The sequence below is a fragment of the Sporobolomyces salmoneus genome, assembly GCF_050403485.1.
Source record: "Sporobolomyces salmoneus JCM6883 DNA, S_salmoneus_JCM6883_v1_ctg40, whole genome shotgun sequence".
NCBI classification, from domain to species: domain Eukaryota; kingdom Fungi; phylum Basidiomycota; class Microbotryomycetes; order Sporidiobolales; family Sporidiobolaceae; genus Sporobolomyces; species Sporobolomyces salmoneus.
Genome location: NW_027481123.1, coordinates 140,050 through 155,342, shown reverse-complemented (window position 1 = coordinate 155,342; position 15,293 = coordinate 140,050). Strand labels below are relative to the sequence as shown.

Sequence of the window (15,293 nt, the reverse complement as noted above, 5' to 3'; positions counted from 1 at the left end):
TCGCGTTTCGACCTAGAGCGACGAGATAACTATCGTGTGGTGCGCCTCGTATCATTGTAGTGTACGGTATCGGAGCGAGGTAGAGTCGAGCTTCGTAAGGTTAAAGCGACGAGATTCGAAGAATGATGTCCCCTTTTGCGCGCGCTCCGTTTCGCTCTTTCGTCCATCTCTCGTTTGGCCTATCGTTCGAGCGTCGTCATATAAAGTAAATCTGAGACTAGGACACACAACATTCGAGCGAGAATCAGCGGGCTTGAAAACCAAAGAGAATACCAGCAAAGTAGGAATTACGAACCTCATGTTTCACCTTTCCGAGTTGCGAGACTACAGCTTCATGCCACCTCCTATACCACCTACTACTCTGCCGTTCCTCCTATCAGCGTGTCCAGAACCGAGACAGGGGGGACGAGACAGTAGCGGTCCCGGTCCAAAATTGAAGAGCGAAGGCGGACCTCCTCCCCCTCCTCCTGCAGGGCCGTAATCAAAACCGGGTATCCAGCTTGATCTTGTTGGACGTATATGCGAGTAAGGGTTCATTGGAACCGAACGAAGTGGGTAATTTCGAGGGAAAGGGTCGGCTTGATTCGAGAACATTGAAGGTGACGAGAAAAGGAGTAGATCCTCGTCCAGATCTGAAGCGGACGAGGAGAGGTATCGTTCTGCGTCGGGATAGTGCTCTTGTTCTTGATCGTCCGAGGAGGAATCGGATCGTCGACTGCCTAAAACCGGTCGAGTCCCCCTTCTTTCGATTCCTGACCCGTCTCCCACGGAACCCAACTCCCCCAACACGCTCGCGAGATACTCCATTCGGTGTTGTCGACGAGAGATATTGTACGGTGCGCGTTAGATCTCCCATTTGCATCCTCATTCCTCCAATCGCGCTTCTCATGCTGTTTAGCTCTTCGACGAGATGTTGCGTTGTGTGCAGAGAGTCGGTGTGGGATTGGGTGACAGTGTTGAGAGAGGTCGAGAGAGAAGTGGTTTGAGAAGATAGACTCGACAGGGTTTTCGCGAGGGGAGCAGGAGGAAGGGTTTGATCCGATTCACGAGTTTCGAGTGAAGGTGATATCACAAGGAAGCTTCCTAGCGAGTGTCTCGTATCTCCTAACAGTCTTTCAACATCCAGAAGTCGGCGCTCGAGGCCTTCAACTTTCCGTCTCAGCCGCCAATTCTCGAGTTCCCATTCCCGCTCCGTCACTTTGAATCGTTCAAAGCAGTCCTTGAGGGGTTCGTAAGCACACTCGGAGTAGAGGTGGTCGGCAGGAAGGGTGTCGAGGTCCGAGATAGGTACAGCCGAAGGAAGCGTGAGGGTACGGAGTCGGAACGAGAGGACACGAATCGAGGAGGTGAGAGGCGTGCAAGGAAGAGGGGACGAGTTGAGAGCAATAGCGATAGGGTCGAGGCGTCTTCGAGCAGGATTCGAGGCTGGTTTTGCGAATCGACGGAGTCAGGTGGAGAAGACTCACGGATAGATCTCGCAGTCGAACTCGCTCTTCACACAGTTCACATACCTTCCCGACTTCAACCTCTTCCACTAATGTCCCAACCCCATTTCCAGCGACGCTCTGTTCAATTTCTCCCGCTTTTCCCAGTTTCGACATTTCCTCACACTTCGAAGCGTGTCTGTCCCATTCTTCCCTCTTCATCTCTTCCTTACACTCGTTACATCTCACTCTAAGCTCTCCCAAGAGATCCCTCACTACTCTCGGTGCTTCGACCAGCTCTTCCCTTCGATTCCTGATTCTCGTTCGATCAATCGGGCATGTTGAGGAGAGGTCGAGCGCTCGATGCAGACAGGTGGTGCAGAAGAGATGTTGGCATGTTTGCGGCATGATTGGGTCGACAAGAGGGGAGCTGATTACAACAGAGAGAGCAGGGAGACGGTTTTAGCGAGGAGATTCGGTTAACAGAGCGGAAAGGAGAGGACACGTACCGACAGATTGGTCACTCCAGCGACGACGAGACCGTAATATCGACGTATTCGTCGGACGGCTCGCTCATATTGAGGAGGGGAGAGGGAATCGCTAAGAAGGAAAGGGTGGGGAAAGGAGGGGAAAAAAGAGGTGAAAGGAAGCAGAGGTCGTATAGGTTTGCAGTCGAGGGACACCGGTACTGTCGTAATCAGTCTGCCTTGCTTCTGCGGTTCGTTGAGGAGTTAAGAGCTGCTAGAGATGCCGGGATCCGCCGAGAGGGAGGATCAGGTCGAGGGAGGTTGTCGATCGTCTTTCTTGGTGCTCAAATGAGGACCTAGGGTTCTATCTGGCTCTCATGAAGTGATTAGAGGCGGGTTCGAGATGTCGGCAGTTGATGGAGGAGCAACCGAGAGTCCTCCGATTTCTTCATCTCTTACTGTCTACTGTCACCTCACTTCAGCCTCTACGCGGCTCGATGGTGTCTCATGGGGAGTCTACTCAACTCACAGCTCAACTGAGGAGTCAACTGCGCGATTATATCGGGTTTACCGGAGCGATCAACTAGACATTGAAAAACATCAACCAGATCCAATCCCAGCTCGACGACGACCAGAAGCCGATCAATCTGGTTAAACCGAGGCTGGACAAGCAGTACGATATCTTAGAAGAGCAGGCGAAAGATGAGATGAGGTTCGTTTTGTTGCTCGCACTCAGATATTTCTTCTCCGCTTAAGAGCTGACCTTGACACCTACCCGTAAACGAATCGATGTAGCAATAGCCTGGCAGATTTGCATGACACACACGACAATAGTGGAACCGCACGGACGAGGGACAGCTTAAAGGGACGCTAATGTTGTCATCGACAACTTGAACACTCGAATATTGCAATCTCCAGTCTCTGACTGTTCTCCATTAGGGTATACGGTATTCGGTACCATTATTTGAGCACTGCGGCGTGATCCTGAAGTAATTTGCGAGAACGCTTGCGAACCAAGCCAGACAACAATCGTGAAACAGCACGAAAACGAACATGAATCATTCACACAAACACAGGCTTCCGACCTCGCTCTACTCGATCTGATCTTACGCAGATACCGATCCGTCCCATGAGAGGTGGTCTTTGCTGAAATCCGCATTGCGAGCCGAAGGAGCTGGACAAACGAGAGAGTATTTTCGCATTAGCTTCTGTCTCATTCGCGCCTGAGCTACCCGTTTCGACTGGCTCGCCAGAGAAGCTAGAGCTTTGAGAAACGGAAGTTGATGCGACTTACTATGCCACTCGACGCCGATCAAGGAGAAAATACTTTCTTCGTCTACAACTTCTTTCGGGGATCCTCCTGTTTGCCAGGCTTCGAATGTGTACACGCCCGTCGGATGAAGAACGAAGTTGCTGGCCGTCCTGAACCGTGTTAGTGGCTCATAAAAGAGAGTCTGGAAGCACTCACTGCTGAAGTGCAACTTGGAAGAGTGCTTGAATGTAGGTCGTCGACGAGTGTGCGTATAGAAGCATTGAGGAGCGATGTTTCTCGTCTACGAATGCGATCTTTGCGAGATAGTTCTTTCCGTCGATCTGAATTCCAGTTTCGCAATAGGTAGTTCCTTCGAAAATCGCAGGACAGACGATTTCTGGTTCGAAGAGCTCGTTGCGCGCGGGGAGAGACCAATCGCTCGGAATGTACGAGAAGAGTTCGATGACCAGACCTGGATGCGCCGCAAAGGACTCGTCAGCACTGACGGACGCTGAGAATGACTCGCAGTGGGAAACTAACCGTTCTTTTGCATCACGAGCATCCACAGCTGAATCTTCTCGATACTCCATCCATTACTGAAGACCAGGACATCTACGTTCGTGGAGCGCTTGCGACCTCGACTCAAGCTACTCTCAATCGACGAGTCATCAGCTTTCCGCGCGCGAAAGACTATGAGGTTGGATTTCTTACCTTCCACCGCATTGTAGCTGCGGGGCATCCGTGAAAAGACCTCCTTGTTGTACAAGGTTTGACTCTCCGGCGGATTGCACGTCTTGGAACCATGACTCGACGTCAGTCGCATCAATCGAACTGAAAACAAAAGTTAGAAGTCAGCCTCAGTGAGTCCTGCTGTATCCAAAGCGGTCGATGACATGCTTACTCTTGCGTTTTGTGCTTGAGGTACGCCTTGACTGCACTTGAACCCTTCTTGGCGAGGTCCTGACCGGCGTTTGACAATTTCTTCCCATTGATCAAATCCTTTGCGGTTTCAAGATCTGACAAGCACGCGATAGACGCAGCACCATGATCAGTCAACTGTCGATAGCCCGAGAGGGAAGGCAGAGAGCACTCACCAATGTCTGGGTACCTGAGAAGTGCAACGAACAAGTTAAATTTGGGGGTGCAAAGAACTTCTGCGAGTCCCACCAAGCGGTCAGAATCCGAACGCACACAGAGGCCAAGAGTGTTGGGACACACTTGTTTGACTCCTCGGAATCTCGGTTGTCCACCATCTCTCGAGTCCTCCGTCAAAGGGACACGCCGGCTAGATCTCATCTAAGGTTCGTCAGCTCGGTCGGACGCTATCACCTGATGTTTAGAAAGTCACTCACAGGTCGTAACGCCTCCACGTCCTTCCAATTTTCGATCTCTTTCGTCGAGGCCATCAAAAGGCGACCGAGTTTCTCGAGCCATTCCTTCTCCTTCTTCCATTTCGCGAGTTGGGCGGGAATTGTAGGGGCTGAGAATGAAACCGTCTGAGTGCACATAGTTGACAGAAGCGGTCAAACCTTGAACGTACCGGGTTTGAAAAGATAGGTTGCACGATGGATGTTTCCCACGGCGTCGACGAGTTTCGAATTCGGAGAAGCAGAGTATCGATAGAACTCCCGTGCGGTCTTCAAAGCATCGTAGCCTTTAAAGGTGATCGTTGGCATCGCTAATAGAGATTGGTGAGTGGAAGAGAGGTCGAAGGAAGAGGAACGAGCGTTCGGGCCCGTTCCCCTTGGCTCAGTGCGACTCATCAAACTTTCTCGGATCGCGCAACAGGAGGCATCAGAATGTGCGTTGTCGGTCGAGAACGGAGTTACACAGGAGCGAAACGAGTGAAACACAAATAAAACAAAAGAGGCGCGAGGAGAAAAGAGCCGTCGTCACCGACTGTGACGATGGGAAGAGTAAGAGTAGAACCTCAAATTGCCTCCCAGTAGACCGTTCCTCCATACCATAGACTGAACGATTAGAAAAGTAAGGTAAACCGTGAACCGGCGGGAAAATCGCTCGTCGTAACGGGAGAGGAAAGTTGTTCGAGTTGAGCGACCGCTCCTCCAGAAGTCGATACGGGATGAGCGAGAGGTGAGCTGGAAGGTGCGAGAGGGTCGTCAGAAAGCCTGAGATGAAAGCGGAATGACGGAACTCACTCGTCTCTTTCGAACGAAACTTTCCCCTCGTCATCCTCACGAGCTCCATCGTTTCCTTTCTCACCCTCATTCCCCTTCTCCCCCTCGCTCCCCTCGCTCCCCTTGCCACCCTTGCCACCCTCGCCACCCTCGCTACCCTCGCTACCCTCGCTACCCTCGCTACCCTCGCTACCCTCGTCACTAGACTCCGAATCCTGAGATCCCGGAGCCGACAATCGTTTCTTTTCCTTCTCCTCCTCATCTCCCATCTCTTCTATGAGCGATCGACCTTGTCGCTGAGCTCCATCCGGTAATCCAAACCTCCTATCTTGCTCCTCCATGTGTTGACGTTCCAACTCCATCAACTCCTTCTTTCTCGCTTTTTTCGCCGCGGGTCGGAGTCGTTTTGAATCGGTTTGACGAGGAGGAACGTCCTTGCCGAATACCGTAGCTTCATGGGCGGGACTGAGGTAGTGTATCCCGGTTCGTGCCGATAAGATCGCACCAGCTGCCTGAACTCGGGCCGAATTCACATCTCGATTGCAGAAGTTTTGGCATTTCGGATGAAAGCACACTCGATGTATGATGCTCCCGTCGGTCGTACGACGAGGGTAGATCAAACTGTACCCATTCGAGCATAAGTGAGGATCTACGGCGGCCGAAATTGAGTGAGAAGAAAGGAAACTAACCCGAACGTCCCGCACGATGAGCAAGTCTGCGAGGTGTTGTCCTCACGAAGGGCGAATCCGTGAAACTCGGAGTCTCTGAGTTTGTTCAACTCCTCGATGACAATCTTCGTCACTCCTTCGGCGACGCGAGGACCGTGTCGACCTTTCGAACCCGAGACCTTGTCGAGACCATCGACGAAGACGAATTTGAACGTAGGAAGCGGACCGGGCTTGTCGAGTTCGAGGACGTGTTGCAGAGCCTTGTAGATGTCGCTGCGGAGAGATGAGTCGTTATCGATGGAACGAGATTTGGTGTATTCAGTAGTAATCCGAGAAGTTTTGCCGAAGCGCGTCGAAATCGGAGTCGTCGGGTTCTTTCGATTGAACTCCGCAATGTGTTCGTTCGCTGGAAATGAAGACGCGGTTTAGCCGTTGCCAAAACTGACGAGCGACGAGAGGAAATTTAGCTTACTGAGAGATTCGGGTCTAATCCCGAGGCACTCGGCTGTAAGCAAAGCGATCCTCCATTAGCTCTGAGCGTATCAGGCCAATCGCGAAGCAGGAGAGAATTCACTCACCGAGGAATTGACCGAAGAGATCCCGACCCGTCCAGTCGCTCAACTCATCTCGAACCTTACTCTCCGAAACCTGCGCTCCAACGAATCTCCCTCTCCCGAGCTTCACCACCGAGGCCTTTCCAGTTTCCTGGAAGGCGAAAACGAGAGTGACAGGGTTGACGTCTCCTTTGTCGTTTGCGATCACGACGAGTTGTTGGCGATGTTTCAGATTGGCCGTGTTCATGTGGTATCGGAAGATTTCGTTGTTGTATCCTACTTCACGGTCAAACTCAACCTTGTCTTTGAGATTGTCGAAACATTTGTAGTAAGTGGAACGATCGGGGTCGAGAAAAGTGAAATCGAGAGGGAGAAGAGCGGCGCGAGCGAAAGGGCGAGGGAAAGATCGAGAGTTCTGCTCAGATACGGAGATCGCTCGAGCTGCGACCCATTCCATTCGATCTTGACCGGGGACGAGTCGGAAGAAGGGATCAATTGAAACTGCGCGGCCGCGCTCATCGTATTGAAGACCGGCTGTAGCGTCGATATGAGCGTAATCGGCTGGTGTGGGAACGAGGCTTTCAGTGAAGTCGATATCGTTCTGAAATTCTGTACGAGAAGACGAGTCGCGGTAAGTAACAATTCCGAGACGAGCAACGATCGAGATCGACAAGCTCACGACCAGTAATCAGACGCGAACAGACTTGAGGTCGGAAGTAAGAGATTTGTATCGAGTGACGAGAGACCTTGAAGGAAGTCGGGACGAGCGACTGTGGTCGGTGAGTGTTGAAGAGGAAAGATATGAGCTCGGCTCGGTTGCGTTGAACGAGATCTTTACGCGAGGACCTCGTCATTTGCGTTCCTCCGAATCTCGCGACGAGCTGAGAGCTTACGAGCTCACAGTCTCGTTTTACGAGGTCTCGATCGAGGTTGAATTTGAGAATCGATGAACTGTTGTTGACAGTCGGACAACGGAAGTAGCGAGTAACGGCGAGGGCTTCGAATACGATGTGGGAAGGGAATGAACGCCGGAAGTGTGCAATTCGAGCTTCAGGAGAGGCGGTCTCGACTTTTTCGAAATCGTGCTTTCGGAGGACTCGATCTAATTTCGCCAGATGATCGTTCATTCGTCGTTCCGAAACGTTTCTGGGATGATACTTGTCCGAGAAGGGGAAGCGATTGGGAGGTGGAGTTGGTACGAGAGGGACGACCGGAAGATGATTTCGTCGAAGTTGAAGGTCTCGCGCGCTTTCGAGTCTGAGTCGCTGAACCTCCATGTTACGTGAAAGATCTTCGAGTACGGCCAATGCCGGGACCTTCTGCCCGCTCCAAGCTGAGTTTTCGAAGAGGTGAATAACCGTTCCAGGCTGGAACGAGATTGTTTCAGGATCGAAGTTCTAGACATCGAAATGGACGAATCAGTTCGAATATTCGCATTCATCAGCTTGAAGGTGATTGTGACTTACGAGTTTGATCGAATCGGAAAGGTACAGTAAGGACCATGTGAGCGCTCTCCGGACCTTGTAGACGTAATCGGAATTCGCAGCTTGAGGTGCGGGCTTGAACAAGACGACGTCGAGGAGTGTTGCGTTCCTCCCAAAGACATTGTCGACGACGGCTTGGGTCCGAGCGATATTTCGTTCGATCTGGGTTCGGGGCTGACCACGGGCGGAGCGAAGAGATTTAGCACGCTCGGAGGGTTGTTCGTCGGGTAGCTGCAAGCGATCCTTCCCGTCTACCGTATGGATCGCGAGATCGACGAAGATGATCGGAAGAACTTCACGAAGGAAGACGAGCATTTTGCGGAGGTAGGTCGAGGTGCGGTGAATGTCTTCGGGACCGATGTTGTCGATTCCATAAGACTTGAGCTCCTGCTTGAAGTCGAAGTTGCCGGGACGGATGTAGAGTCGATCGATGATTGATTCGAGTTCATCGAGAAGGTGTCCTAGGTCCTCCTTCTCCTTCGTGCTGAGATACTCGAGGTCGTTCTCCTCCTGGAATCGCATCGATTGCCGTTTGTATTCCCAGCCTTGAGTCTTCCCTTCGAGAACGAAACGAGCGAAGCGAGAGAGTAACGTTTTCACGGAGGAGTCGTTCGATCGACCAATGATGAAGAGGAGATGTCGTTCGGCGGGAGAGAGAGGAGGGTCGAGACCCAGAGAGGAAGCGATATCGAGGCGAGGGAAGAGACCGGCGATGAGGTGTTGAATCCGTTCGATTGTACCGACGGGATCTCGAAGGAGCGTCAAGAGGAGCGGAATGAGCGTCTCAGCCTGGGGGAAGAGATTCGTTCTGAGATGCTGAGCGAAGAAGGTCGCGCAAGGAGTGAGGGTTGAATCGAGACGATCGGTTGGGTTGGCGGCCGTGTACGTCTCCCCAGATTCTGTCGCATCGTTTACAGCAGCTTGACGACGTATCTTAGCAATCGGCTGGAGAAAGAACGCATGGGGTCAATATGAGATCGAGCGACGGGCGAACAAGCGAGGAAAACCCACAGGAGCGTTTTGAGAGAGTGAAGTATTCATTCCGTGTTGAACGATTTGAGTCGCGGCACCGTATAGCATACTCCGGATATCTAGCATACTAGTACCCAAGTTGGCGAAGAGTCGAGCGTTCTCTTGGGCGACGAGGCGAAGAGACTCAATCGTAACCCGAACAATCGCGTCGCATTCGAACACTTGAGCTTCACGAACGGCGACGAGAAGATTGCGGGTTGCCCATGAAGCTGACCGGGATCGAGAAGTGGTCAGTGTCTGCTTAAGACACCGGATAAGGAATTCACGCACCATGAATGGGTTTCAGTCGGCGGAAAGCGGTTTCCAAGGGGAGTTGCAGCGTAGTCCTCTCGACTCCGAGGTCGTTGAAAGTTTGAGCAGCGGCAGCGGGTAAGGGAGGAGGTGTCGGAGGAGTCGTCAAAGCGTCTAACAGGAACTGGGCCGGTACTTTCTTCAACGCGGTCTGAAGATCAGAGTTGAATGTCGGAATCGGTTTCGTCGATATCGGGAGGTGTTGGTTCAACTCGTTGTGCTTGTTGCGTTCCTCTGACGAAATCGGAGCACGTTCGACATCCATCGAATCGGGAGTCGGAGCGAATCGAGTGCTGAGAAGGGGGTGATTCCGAGGTTGAGGGTCGGCAAATCTTCCTCGTTGGGTTTGATGAGCGACGATTTGACGTTCGGATTCGATGTCGGTCCGGGCTTGATTGATCTCTCGAGTCAGGAACTGAGTTCGGAGATCTCCTTTGTGGATCGGGACGCCGACCGGGAAACCCAAACTCCCCTTTTGGATTTGACGGAAAGTACGAAGGTCGAGTGCGTCGAGAGTAGGATCTTTCGGGAGGTTCGACTTGAGTGAGTTCCATTTCGTGTTGAGTCGATCCAAAGTTTCACCTTGAGCGGTGTCGACCTGATTCATGTTGTCCGCATTGTTGAAAAACTTGACGAGATCTCGGTTTCCCGGTTTGAGGAGGGTTACACGACCAGTTCGTTCCACTCCTTTCGTGAGATCGTTGCCGTAGAAAGCGGCTTCACCGGCTCGTCCGAGTTGGGTCTTTGAAACGAAAACTTTCGAATCCTCCGCCAAGCCTTTGAAGTCCCACATTCGATGAACCGTCGTCATCTTCGAGTCCTTCAGTTTGCCGAGGCCTTTCATCGGTGGAAGTGGGAGAGGATGAGAACGATCTTTCTTGTCCAAAGTCCATTCGGTGAGGGTTTTCGAACCGAGAGCGGCGATATTGAAGACCCATCGGAAATGCGTCGGATCGGTAACGGTGGAGAAGTCGGAGTCGGGGCAGAGGAGATAAGACTCGTGGGGGTCGCACAAGAATTGGGAACGATCGATGAGAGTGAGAGTTGGATCGTAGGCGATGTACTCGATTCGGTTTCGAGAGTCGTGAGGATCGGGAGCGGAAGGTGGAGGAACATCGATAATGGTCGCGGCGAGGTCGAGACAACAGTCCGCTTCCGTTCGGGACTGGATATGTCGAAGTTGAGAGGGTTTGAAGCCTTGGAACTGGTAAGATGCTTCGAACGAAGGATCAAGCTACACATCGGAAGGGAGGACGGTCAGGTGATAGCGGAGACGGTTGAGATGGTCACGGTAGCTTACTTCGACAGCTTTGGGAGCACTCGGCCAAACGACTTGGCTTTGAGGGATGAAGGAAGCCGGATCTGAAAAGATAGGACCGGTTCAGATTAGCGGTCGAGAGCGAGTGGAGAACGACACGACGGAGAAGGGAATCAGTACTCACCGAAAGATCCTTCACTACTGTGAGAATCACCATCACCACTGCCGATTCCTCCTCTTTCTCCTCCTCCTCCATCTTCCTCCTCCCCCGCAGTATCCATCTTCACATCTTCCTCTTCCGAACTACTCGTCCCTCCACTGGCTGCATCCTGGATAGATTCATCGCTGTCCGCCGCTCCTGCAGCTTCCTCCTCGGCCTTTTCCCTTTTCTCCTTTCTCTCCTTCTTCTTTCGTTTCGATTTCTGAGCTTTTCGTTCCGCATCCTCCTTTCGCAACAACTTCCTGAGGAGATCCCGAAGTTCCTTCATCATTCGTGCTTCAAGGGTCGATTGTTTCTTCGCAGGTCGACAATCCGGATGATCCCAGACAATGTCGAAGAAAAGTTGCTCGTTGGGGAACAGGTTTGCCCAGGTCGAACAGAGGTGATGAACGGCGAGGGAGACGAAGGTGTTGAATCGACGATTGAACTCGTCGGAGGGAAGGTCTTTCGTTGAGGGGTCCGAGGACAATTGTTGGTAAACGGCGTAGACCAGATGACCGGCATCGATCGTGACTTTACGCTCTACAAACAACGGATGGGTCAGTGATCTAGCCTACTGCAGAGGGGGAGGACTTCGGCTCACTTGTTAGATTGGGTCGGTCTTGCTTTTTCAGCTGAGCGATAAGTCTGTGCAAGTGTTTTGAGCAACGCATGTGCCCTTGTTGCATCGCGGCGTGCCAGACACCGTTCAACGTCATGGCGTGAGTCGGCAGCGGCGGAAGTCGAACGAGGCACGAGAGAAGGAGAGAAGAGGGCAGTAGGGAACGGGCTCGCTCAAGACGGGGGTCGAGCGCGTTCCGCGGCAATTCCGGCGATGTTGACGAAGGCAGTCCTTTGGATCACAAGCATTCGCAGTCGGACTCGGTGCTAGCAAAAGACTTGCGATGGCAAGAACATGATGGATAAACACAAGGTGAGTCATGCCTCCATTCTCAACTTTGCGAGCTCGAGCTAAAACTTGCTCTCACATGTCTGCGACCAACCGGTAGTATTCGGCTTTGTTCTCGTTCGTAACGGGAATATTACAACCGGTCGGGATCAAACCGATAAAAACGCCAAACTCGTCTCGTACGCGAAAAAGTTTAGTTCGAACACGCCCTCGATATCGTTCTCGAGCATCCAAGTTAGAGACTTGAAGTACTCTGGATCGATCGATGCGAGGTCGCGGTGGTCGACCGGTTTCCCGAGCATGTGCTTGTAAACCGAACGAGAAAAGTACGCTTCGAGGATTCGTTGGTCGTGCAGCGCTTTACCGATGATTCGACCGACGAAACGGAAATATGTGAGATGTTCTTCGTTGACCGAAGACGACTACAACGAAAGAACGAGGTCAGTTGAAACTCGCAGACTCAAGAAAAGCGGTCACTACTCACCTTGTTCGGTTGATAAGTCAACGCGTCGGCAGCTTGAGGTTGGAAGAGAGCATAGTCGGGATTGAACATTTGTCGAGCGAGAACTCCGAACCATTCCCTCGTGACTCCTCCTGCGTCGACTCCCTCTTCGTGGTGGAATTTCACGTTGAGCTTTCCGTATTTGATCTCGTCTCCCGATTTGCGTTGGAGTACGTGGAAAGAATCTTCGAAAACGTGAGCACGTCGAACGTTCGAGTTGATCGTGCCGTAGTGACCTCGTGGTCGTTGGTTCCTGTCGTGAAGGCGTGAGAAGAAGAACTGTGATCGAAAAGCGTCAATGGAATTCTCGAGGATGTCTCGATGGAACAAGAACAGGGATGACTCACTGATCGCCTGTTCTCAAAGTCGAGCATGGTCGAGTTTCGTACGAGGACAGCGAACGAACCACTCATGAGCGAAGGATTCTGGCGAACCATCGAGTTGAGAATCTTTGAATGAGCCGTGGTGAAATCGATGAATTCGGTCGAAGACGAATCGGTAAACTTGTTGACGACAAGGAGAGATTCCATCAAAGGAAGGAGAAGGGTCGAGAGGTAGAGAAGTTCAGATTTTGCTTCGATACCACCAAGGGCGTCGCCGAGTCGTTTCCAGAGATCCGAAGCCGCGAGTTGATCGTACAACGCTTTGAATCGTTCCCCATCGGAAGATAGAGTCCTGAGCGAGGGAGACTTGTTGGTTTTCTTGGGTGCGGTATCGAAGAAGTCGAGCGTCTTGAGGATTCGAAGGAGTCTCGCTTGACGTAGAGAAGCGGGAGTGAACGTGGGAAGAGTTGCACTGTGGACAGTTCAGTTCGAGACAAGCATTTGGGGACAGGGCACGAGAGACGAGGAGGAGAAGTGACGGGGTTCGATTCGGTCTCGTTTCACACGAGGGTTCCGTGGTCGAGAGATCCAATCTTTGAGATCATCGGGGTACATTGTTATATGAGTATCTTGGACGAGAGACGATAGAGGAAGAGGAATCGGGTGAGAAAGACCAAGAGCTCACCCGGGATGGAAGGTTTCTCGCCGCAACGATACGGCTCGGTACTATTTCCGGCTTAACAACATAACAGGTAGCTGTGGCATGCTCAGGACCTTGAATTCTGCGATCAGGAGGTTCCAAGTGAAGAGAACGAAGGTTTCATCAAGTTGTGAGTTTCGAGTTCGAGGTGCTCTCTCACGCTTGGCTCCGCTGACACTCTAGTGACAGAATTACATGATAGATCTCTTGTTATGATTCGTAGTACGCTCAGTTCCGAAAATGGTCAGGATCGATCCGTTCGACAGAATCTCACGACTAGGATGCATTCGACAACGCCGTCTGGGCGAGGGTGAGAGTGAGCAGTACACGAGGAGGAGTCTCAGTTGTTCATCGGGATAGGTCAAGAGCGAATCGAGGTACGGTACGGGGACTTCGAGCATTCAAGTCCGTTTCTGGGGATCTAGCCGTTACTCAAGCTCCTCGCTGATGATCCGCTCGCTATGCTATACAGAACCAGTTGGGTACAGCCACCGTGAAGCCATGAATCGCGAGCTCGCTCGTCGCTCGTGGACTGCAGAGGAGACGAATGCAGCATTGTTCCCCCGTAAGTTCGCTACACTTGACCTGATCGCGCTAGGGAATCTCTCATGGAAGGACTTGGTAGGCTATAAGATGACAGGGTAGAAATGATGCAATGATAGTGTCGTGAGTTGATGGGCTGACTCGATTTCTCGCGCATCTGGACCGCCCTACGATTCGCTTCAAATACCTTGCCCCACCGTGAGATGTGCTCTACATGTCTGCACTCGAGCGAGAACGTAAACGAGAGATGGAGGAAAGAGCGAACGAAAAATTGCGGCGAAAAGGGACATCAAAGAGACAAATCTTGTCTCTTTCTTCGCACTCGAGTCTCCTGTACATCGCTTTAGGATCATGTACCCCAGCTCGAGAAGGAGAACCACACGCAAACGGTATCGCTTCCGTAAGTCGAAAAGGGGCGAAAGAGGAGAGAAGAAGTGATCTCCGGTTGAACATCTCTCTTCGGTTCTTTCGCAGTTCGCTTTCAGCGGAAGAGTGAATGACTTTCCAAATTCTCTCCTCCTCTTCTCCTTTCTCTCTTCTTCTCCTCACTTTGCTCCTCTCCTCCTCCTTTCGCACTCTCCTCGACCTCGATAACTCTTTCCTCCTTCCTTCGACCATGCTCTCCTCGATCGTCGTTTCACTCCTCGCTCTCACTCCTCTCACTCTCGCCGCTCCCGCTCCTTCGTCGTCGGACAACACTCTCGTCGAAATCGAAAACGTTCATTCGGTCACGGAATCGGATACGGAGGTTGTCAGTCTAACTTCTTCGCTCTCTCGTGATCGTCTGTGAAGAGCTGACCTTGTCTCAACGTTGTTCAGTCGGAGGACGTGGTCGAATCGCTGCTGCTCGTTTCCGTGCGAACAAGAACAAAGCTCTCCTCGCCGCCGAACGCAAGAACCACCTCGACCTCGATCGCAACACGGCACTCGCGGCGAAGAACTACCGAGAGGCCAACTTTGCCGCTGCGAAAGATCGTAAATTCGACACGGCTCGATTCAACAAGGCTAAGCTCGCTGCTCTCGCGAGGGAAGCCGCGCTCAGGAAGAACGTTCGACTCGGAGGAGGAGGAGGAATCTGGAAACGTCAATTCGACGAAGCTGGAGATTCTGGAGGTCTCGATATCGGTGAGCTCAGACTCTTTCCCCTCTCTCTCTCTTCTCTCTCTCTTAAAAGGCTGACTCTCTTTTCGTTGTTCCCCAGGTTCGGATGATTCAATCGACTCTCCCGACTCTATCGATTCCGACTCTTCTTCCTCTCCTTTGATCGACTCCGACGTCGACGCCGATGCCGACAACTTTGACGAATCTCCTTCTTCTCCCGATTCCTCTCTCGCTTCCCCTTCTTCTGCTTCCTCTTCGCCGAACGCTGCCGCTATCGAAGGAGGAGGAGGACTCGACTCTGATGCTGCTGTCGAACAAGACGTTCTCGAATTCGGAGGAGGATTCGGAGGTCTCTAAGGAGGAGGACTCTCAGGAGGTTACGGAGGAGGATGAGGTTCGGTAGGAGGAGGAGGAGGAGGAGGAGGATTCTCGAAAACTCGTTGTTCT

General features: G+C 52.1%; 5 protein-coding genes across 5 annotated transcripts; 1 reads left to right on the top strand and 4 right to left on the bottom strand.

The window, feature by feature from the left end:
- Positions 1-324: 324 nt before the first annotated feature.
- On the bottom strand, positions 325-807 carry JCM6883_003152 (uncharacterized protein; the record flags this gene model as incomplete). Its single annotated transcript, XM_076633572.1, has 1 exon — positions 325-807. The coding sequence occupies one exon, from the start codon at positions 805-807 to the stop codon at positions 325-327; it is 483 nt and encodes a 160-aa protein (XP_076486496.1).
- Positions 808-3,355: 2,548 nt separating this feature from the next.
- Positions 3,356-4,819, bottom strand: JCM6883_003151 (uncharacterized protein; the record flags this gene model as incomplete). The annotated part of the gene is made up of 8 exons (XM_076633571.1): positions 3,356-3,615; positions 3,684-3,790; positions 3,855-3,974; positions 4,045-4,159; positions 4,238-4,297; positions 4,362-4,428; positions 4,496-4,623; positions 4,684-4,819. The coding sequence occupies 8 exons, from the start codon at positions 4,817-4,819 to the stop codon at positions 3,356-3,358; spliced, it is 993 nt and encodes a 330-aa protein (XP_076486495.1).
- Positions 4,820-5,121: 302 nt separating this feature from the next.
- On the bottom strand, positions 5,122-11,486 carry JCM6883_003150 (uncharacterized protein; the record flags this gene model as incomplete). Its single annotated transcript, XM_076633570.1, has 12 exons — positions 5,122-5,242; positions 5,303-5,902; positions 5,971-6,355; positions 6,422-6,454; positions 6,528-7,112; positions 7,183-7,900; positions 7,970-8,932; positions 8,999-9,228; positions 9,290-10,544; positions 10,611-10,672; positions 10,753-11,310; positions 11,372-11,486. The coding sequence occupies 12 exons, from the start codon at positions 11,484-11,486 to the stop codon at positions 5,122-5,124; spliced, it is 5,625 nt and encodes a 1,874-aa protein (XP_076486494.1).
- Positions 11,487-11,826: 340 nt separating this feature from the next.
- JCM6883_003149 (uncharacterized protein) lies at positions 11,827-13,107 on the bottom strand (the record flags this gene model as incomplete). The annotated part of the gene is made up of 4 exons (XM_076633569.1): positions 11,827-12,099; positions 12,162-12,458; positions 12,527-12,974; positions 13,067-13,107. 4 exons carry the CDS (start codon positions 13,105-13,107, stop codon positions 11,827-11,829), a joined length of 1,059 nt encoding a protein of 352 aa, XP_076486493.1.
- A 1,254-nt stretch (positions 13,108-14,361) lies between these two features.
- JCM6883_003148 (uncharacterized protein) lies at positions 14,362-15,203 on the top strand (the record flags this gene model as incomplete). Its single annotated transcript, XM_076633568.1, has 3 exons — positions 14,362-14,500; positions 14,565-14,870; positions 14,947-15,203. 3 exons carry the CDS (start codon positions 14,362-14,364, stop codon positions 15,201-15,203), a joined length of 702 nt encoding a protein of 233 aa, XP_076486492.1.
- Between the last annotated feature and the right edge of the window lie 90 nt (positions 15,204-15,293).